At 38.2% G+C, this 7,773-nt stretch overlaps 1 protein-coding gene across 1 annotated transcript; it reads left to right on the top strand.

The window, feature by feature from the left end:
• Positions 1 to 933: 933 nt before the first annotated feature.
• On the top strand, positions 934 to 1,905 carry LOC100734508 (olfactory receptor 51S1-like). Its single transcript, XM_003465302.1, has one exon. The coding sequence runs from the start codon at positions 934 to 936 to the stop codon at positions 1,903 to 1,905; it is 972 nt and encodes a 323-aa protein (XP_003465350.1).
• Positions 1,906 to 7,773: the final 5,868 nt, after the last annotated feature.

Here is a 7,773-nt window from a genome sequence, read left to right as displayed (position 1 = left end):
TCAGAATAGCAAGTGTTTAGCTGAGGGAAAGACTTTCCTGTGCACCTAGTCCTTTTTACTGATATTAGAAAAGTATTTGGATATGATAGTTGTAGGTGTGTAGTTAATTCTATGGCTTTCACTTTGAGAAATCACTGCGTTAATGCCACCAACTTTTTTTTAATCGTTGTTGTAATGTCCCCACAACTGTCTTCTAATTGAGGGAAGTAGGAGCGGCTTTAAAATGCATATGCTAAGACTTGTTTCAAATTATTTAAAGTTAAGATATACAGTACATTCAAATAGAGCATTCCAAGGTGAAATAAACATAGAAGGGAATAGGGATGCATTTCTGATTTGTCAGCTTATAGACTTTAGCTGTTATCATGAAAGTAAATGAGAAATGAGGAGAAAGAAAAAAAGCCAAGTAATGATCCTTCAGGAATAAGAGTGTGTAAATTAATAGATCACTAAGAAAAAAATGCTTAAGAGAAATGAGTGCTCCTTGATTTAGAAACAAAGTATCAGGTACTTTCAAGAGAACAATTAACATGGATCAAATGTGACTGATAAGGCAGCACGAAGACAGACTACGTGGGAAGGAGAGAAAAATGAATAGAAAGTAGATTTGAGAATACAGATCTCTCTAGTATTTGTCAGATAAGGAAAGAGCTAAATCAGGAAAGTGGTACAGAAATGGACAGGATTAAAAGCCTATGGATAAATAGTTCTGGGAGAGAAAGAGAGCTAGCAAAACAACTAGAGAAAAAGCTCCAAGTCCAGGGATGTAAACAGCATAACATTTAGAAGGGACGTGTTGGTTCATAGGGAAGGAATGTGTATGTATATATATGCATGGAGAGGAGAGAGGAGAAGCAAGCTATTGCAGAAATCATCACACAAATATCTTTAATCAATTTTTAGGTTCCAGAGTTCAAATTGTTATGCTGAACTATGTCAACACTCTCCACCAAGGCAGCTCTCAATGGCAGCAGCGCGATGGCTCCCACCTTCCTGCTGGTGGGCATGCCTGGCCTGTCTGCTGTACCATCCTGGTGGACAATACCTCTTGTTGCTGTCTACCTCCTCTCTGCCCTGGGTAATGGCACTGTCCTTTGGATCATTGCCCTGGAGCCCACACTACATCGTCCAATGCATTTCTTCCTCTTCCTGCTCAGTATGTCTGATGTTGGTTTGACTACAGCCCTGATGCCCACCTTGCTGGGCTTGGCCCTTGCTAATGTTCATGCTATCCCTGCCTCCGCCTGCCTCTTACAGATGTTCTTTGTCCATGTGTTTTCTGTTATGGAGTCCTCTGTCTTGCTGGCTATGGCCTTTGATCGGGCACTGGCCATCTGCCGCCCACTTCACTACCCAGCAATCCTCACCAATGACATTGTCAGCAGGATCAGTGTGGCCATTGCTTTCAGATGTCTGGGTGTCCACCTGCCACTACCTTTTCTCCTGGCCCACATGCCATACTGCCACCCACAGATTCTGACTCATTCTTATTGCCTGCATCCAGATATGGCCCGTCTCGCTTGCCCAGGAGCTTGGGGTACATTCTACAGCCTCGGGGTGGTCTTGTCCGCTATGGCATTAGACCCCCTGCTGATTTTCATCTCCTACGGCCTGATTGGCAGGGTGCTGCACAGTGTGGCATCCAGTGAGGATCGCCGGAAGGCTGTGCAGACCTGTGCTGCTCACCTCTCTGCTGTGCTCCTCTTCTACATCCCTATGATTCTCCTGGCCCTTGTCAACTGGCTCGAGCTGCCGCTCCCTCCGCCTGCACGCACGCTTCTCTCCTATGTCCACTTCCTGCTCCCCTCACTGATGAATCCTGTTCTCTACAGTGTTAAGACGAAGGAGATTAGAGAGAAAATACTCAAGCGGCTGCATCGCAGGAGGGTGGGCTGTGCTCAGTGAGCAGGCAATGAGTAGGATGTTTCTCCACACCCGGCTTAGAGGGCTCCCAGGACAAGGACTCAGTTCCTCACATGTAAAACAGTCATTCAGGTAAATGAGTGCATGTACTTGAATGTATATACCTGTTTCTAGAAATGTGCATGTGTAAAGAGTCCCAGGGAATTGAAGAAACCCCCAACACACACACACACACACACACACACACACACACACACACACACACACACACACAACTACACTCAGTGACATAAAGCACCAGACTCCAGGGTTCGCTCAGCCTTCCAGGTGTGTGACTGTTGTTCAGTTGCTGTGAATTCCCTCACTGTATCTATAACCTAATACCTGAGGAAAGTAGAGGAGCTAAACCACACCCGGCACAACAAAGGGAAGACTGTAGCACTCTGCCCATCTGGAGGAAGGATTTTGCCCTGCGTTGCACCATCACTCAAGGTAGTATTCTGATTGATCCTTAGCACTGAAATGAATGAGAAAAATTGTGCACCCGCTCATTTATGGTCTTCAAACCAAGATATAGGTCACTTAACTCATCATCCAAGAAAAGGAAGAAGAAATATAACTTTCTATGCTGTATATTTTTAACTTTAGTCTATTTAGTATATGCGTGTAGCACAGTTTCCTTGTGTGGAGTCGGTGTATGTACCTAACACATCTTATTTCCTTTTCATCCCCTCCCTCCTCTCTTGATCATCTTCTTAGTATGATACGTGTGTACTACTTAATGTTCACATTCCTTGTGTGTAGTTGGTACATAAAAATAAGACATCTCAATGCTTCCAATTTTAAAACGTAAGTTGAATTTTTGAAAATATACACATTTACTGTTAAAATTTCACATAATTCAGAAAAAATGGAATAAACAAATACCACCTTACATGACATCATCCATGCTTAACTGTAATTGTCTTTTTTTTGTTTGTTTGTTTTTTGTACCAGGGATCGAACTCATGACCTGGCACTTGCCAGGCAGGCACTTACGCCACTGAGCTAAATCCCCATTCCCCCAATTATCTTTTTAGAGAACATTAATATAGTGCTTTATATAAGTAGAGTCTTTAATGTGGTACACAGGATTGCCGGTATTAATCTTTGCTTCCTGACAGTTACAGCATTATACTGATACACTCACATCACAGAGATCAGAGTTGGTACATGGGACTCACCTTCAGCATGATGTTGAGAATGCACACACTATTTGCTCTCTTCAGTAAAGTATTCTTGGGCTGCGTATGTAAACCAGCAGGCATAAAGCCCTGTTTCAGTCTCCAGTCCTAGAAAATCATGATCACCATCATCACCAATATCTTTAATCTCTATGTTCTAAAAATAATCTCTTATAATTTTGTCTAAAAGTAAGCCAGGTGTGGTGTAATCTGAGGAGGCTGAGGAAGGGGGTAGCCATGAGTCTGAAGGCTAGCCCAAACTGTACTGAGAGATCTTGCCTCAAAATAAATGAATGAATAAATAAATAAATTTGTCTAAAATTACTATAATAATTTTTACTTTTAAGTCTTTCTCTGTCAAAGTCCAAAAATATATTAATCACTAGTAATAAAATTGCATTAATTACACATATGTACTGAGACAATCATATATAAAATTTATTTTTATTCTCACTGAAATAAATACTATGTATGTCGTCTTTTAAATGCATACATATGTATACTTATACATACAAAACACATGCATCTGTGTGTATGGAATTTGCATTACAAGTCCTTTAATTATGACATCACTAATTTTTTTAAATAGCTTCACAGTGGATTTAGTTAAAAATGTGGCATAAAGCAATCTAAGTGACATTTTAATGGAATGATTAAAAGTTTTGGATTTCTAATAGGAATTATATTTGTAGAATAACTATAAGAGAGTAAACATTCATAATTTTTCACAAGAATCTATGATGTGTTACTTTTAACAATGTCATTTTTATATTGTTTTACAAAACTCTTTGTACAAGCTAAATTTAGTTCTATGTGTTTTATAAATGTATGACCTTTGTTACTTTTATAAATAAAACATTTGTCATTTATCATGAAGGTGCTTTATCCAATTATTATGTACATTAGTATAGTATTAGTTATTATTTTATTCTTGTACTTTAGGTGTAGCATAAGTAACTAAAACCTATGGTTAGTATTTCCAAAATATTCAAGCAAATTAAGTAATTTTCTTTTTTTTGTTTAAATCACTAACACCTGCAAAACAGCTATAAAAGATAAGAGTAAAAATAACTATTAAGATTTTCTATTTTTAATAGAAGCTACATTTTTGTTTTACTTTTTAAAATTATGGGGGCCAGGGATGTAACTCAGTGACACAAGTCACTGTCTGGAAAGCACCAAGGTCCTGAATTTGATTTTGGTAACACAAAATAAAGTACAATAAAAATTATAGTTTGCTGATAGATTTTTGAGTAAACTCTATAACATTTGAATACCTAATTTGCATTTCAATTTTATTAAGTTCTTAACAGGCTTGTTGCTGAATCATCTTGAATCTTTTTCAGCATTCACTGATAAAATAAAATAATACTCTTTAATAAAATTTTGGGTACTGAAACATCCTTGTTCTCTTGTGATTAGAAAATAATGCATTTTAAATGGAAGGAAGCAAACCAAATCCACATATTTCAAAACAAGTACATTGATACGTTCAGACATGATCTTAATACAGTACCAGGCTTCCCTTCCAGATGTATGTTTTCTTTCTAAAGCAATTAGATGAGTTAGTATCCCCTTTTCCCAGGCTAAGATTTAAGAATTCCCCAAATGTATGAAAGTATTACTGAGACAGCACTTGACTTCACATTTGCCTTAAACAGGGCCTCTGTAGTTTTAAAAATGTTAGACAGAACAGATCAGTCCAGAAAAAAATGCTGATAACCTCTGAGAGAAATCCCACCTCCCCACATCTATCCCTCTCCTCCCCCAGCCTCACTCAGATAACCAGTGAAGCTCTGGAGAAAAAATGAGGTGAGCTTCAGGTTTGGAGTCACATAGAGTCTCAACTTTAATCCTCACCCCACTACTCGTTTTGTCCCCCGTGTCACAGATGCAGTGAAGATGGTATGAACCAGGTCCTCACAACGTCGTGCATAAATATCACATTCAATAAATGGTGGTTACTTAAAATAATGCAAATAACAGTTACTATATTTAAACACTGTAAATATTCAGTTTGAATAAAAGGCTCCTACTACTTCATTTTGTAACCAGAAAACTGCAGTGTGGGGCCTGCTGAAAATGTTTTGGAATTGATTTGTGTAAATAGGGATGGTGAGCTAAAATCTATCACCTTTGGCTGCTTCATCATATTTATCACTCTGCTAAACTGAGCAAGAGAAACATATTCTTTCACAGTAAAACTTCAGCTACTTGCTCCTGATTCCTACTCTTTCTGGCTTCTGTCAGAAACATCAAGCTTCCAGCCCTTGGGATTACCACCTCAGGCCTGAGAATCACACCATGCTCCCTTTGAAAAGTCACTCTGCATCAGTCTATTGATATGTTGGGAAGAATGTTCTTTTCAGTAGCACTGGGGGGGGGGATGGGCATATTAACAAGGAATTTGCTACAGTAAACAAAATTTAAGGGAGATAGACAGCAACTGGATTAAACTTCAGATCCCAGAAATGCTTTACAAAAATCCATACTCTGGATTTGTCTGAAAGCTTGGCAAAGCCATCTAGACTAGCAAGCACAATTTAAATCTCTCTCTCTCTCTCTCTCTCTCTCTCTCTCTCTCTCTCTCTCTCTCCCTCTCTCTCTCTCTCTCTCTCTCTCTCTGTGTGTGTGTGTGTGTGTGTGTGTGTGTGTGTGTGTGTGTGTGAAAAAGAGAGAAAGAGGCCAGAGACAAAGATGGGTATCATAAGTTCAAATTCCTGGTAGAGCCAGACAAATAATAAATACATGGAACAAGTTGCAAGTATTAGGTACTGTGTTAACTAGCAGGTCAGTCAACTCTCAGTGGATTTTTCCCTGTGAGAATACAGGCCTCAAATAGTAATGTATTTCTACTGTTAAGGTAATATAGTATATAAATATGATTTTATATGAAATTATCAAAATAATATATGGCCCAAACAAAACTGCCTGGAGAACATATTTTATAAACAGTTAACTTACTTAATATTTATAAGGCCTAAAGAATGTTTATGTTCTTGTTTTCAAAGTGCATATGAAACACATAATAATGTATAATACACAAAAATTAGTATCATACATCGAAGTCACACAGCTGTTTAGTATCAGAGTCAAGGACAGAGGATGTATTTTTGAGTTTATCTCATTTTCTTCCTGAAAGGGCTGACCTTACAACAGAGGTGAGAAAGCATATAATTCTGGATGAAGCTGAGGCTCTGAATCATAGTTTTGAAATATATTAGTGTGCAGGAGTAATCATGAACACTGTGCCCCTATAGGAAGACGGCATAGTCCCAGTGGCTCCTGCAGACTTCTGGTTGGCCTTTAGACATTAGAAGATCCTGAAAGTTCTTTATTCTGACTTCATTAAAAATGCCAGGAAGTGGCAGGTGTCTTCAGGCAGACTCAGGTGTCACAGTGTTTCAAATGTGAACTGTGAAGTGACAGTCATTTTTGGCTAAATTTTTATGGGATACCTTGAACTCAGAGAGCAGCATCCAAGGGAGGAATCCTATATCCTACATAGGTCCCTGAGGTGTTAACTTTTTCTGTGAGGTGTAAAGAAAAGAGAGCTGAGCAGAGACAAAGTGATGGCTACTCTGAATCGCTCTGAATCACTCTGGATCTTTCTGGAACACTTCAGTGTTTACTGGCCCTGATCTTCATGACCTAGTGAATGTCCCTTGGTGATTTGATTCAAGTTTTCTTTGACATGGAGATTACTGAAATTATTATATGTTCTCTAACATTTTAAAATCCACTAGGCCAGCTATTTACCAAAAATGACCTCTTTGACTTCGTACCTTTTTTTAGTGTAAATGGATACACATCTACAAAAGCATGCACTCTGGAAAAGTTACTTTATTGTCAGAAGTTTTAAAGAATAGCACACAGTTCTTGTCCTGTAGAAATGCACAATACAGTGGTGATGAGAGACATGCACTTAAAGGTACAGTTGCACATGAGCCCCTGATCACTTTACCCCGGTGACCCAGGTCTTACCCCTACCACAAATGCCGAATTCTGCCAAGATTCTTTTATAACTCATTCCCTATAAAATAACTTCATACAGAATCAGCCTAAATAAATGATATGAGTTGCTCTAATTTCCACTTTCATACTGACTAGAAAAATATTTATTGAATATTAACATACATATCAAACTCCTGAAATCTTGCTAAAATGAAGACAGACCTGCAAGCTTGCAGCAGCATAATAAAATTCCAACATTTAAACAAGTCTTTAGACAACGCCTTGCTGATGATCACTGGGCTACACTTTTAATAAGCAAAGTATAAAACAATCTCAGTAAAACTCAGACACCCTGTGAAGAGTTTAATTTAAATAAAAATTTAAACAAGAGAAGGCACATGCTTCTAGATCCTAAATGCTTCCAAAATCTTATAGGGTTCCCTTAGTCACAGTCTAAGCCTGTACTTTCCAGCTCTCCCTTAGAAGATTCTTGGGATTTTTACTCTTCATTCTTGTGCTGGAGGATAAATATCTTCAGCGAGTGAAATAACAACAAAATGATTCATGTAGTCTATTAAATGAAAGCCTCTATTTGAAATTCAGAAATGATGTTAACTATTAATGCTAATTTAATCACCGTGAAGTCAAAGAAACAACTTCCTTTTTGGTTGGAAAACTGCCCTCTTTCTATGGTAGATATCTCAGAGAAAACAAAACTTTCACTTTTGTGCTA

The sequence above is a fragment of the Cavia porcellus genome, unplaced genomic scaffold (genome assembly GCF_034190915.1).
Source record: "Cavia porcellus strain 051 isolate PalLab524CR breed Dunkin Hartley unplaced genomic scaffold, mCavPor4.1 scaffold_9, whole genome shotgun sequence".
In the NCBI taxonomy this organism is placed as follows: domain Eukaryota; kingdom Metazoa; phylum Chordata; class Mammalia; order Rodentia; family Caviidae; genus Cavia; species Cavia porcellus.
Note: the sequence above shows the minus strand (reverse complement) of the source record. Positions and strands in the feature narration are given on the sequence as shown.

Bases quoted from the DNA above. Each gene is read 5' to 3' on its own strand.
- LOC100734508 (XM_003465302.1), top strand. From the start codon at position 934: ATGTCAACACTCTCCACCAAGGCAGCTCTCAATGGCAGCAGCGCGATG.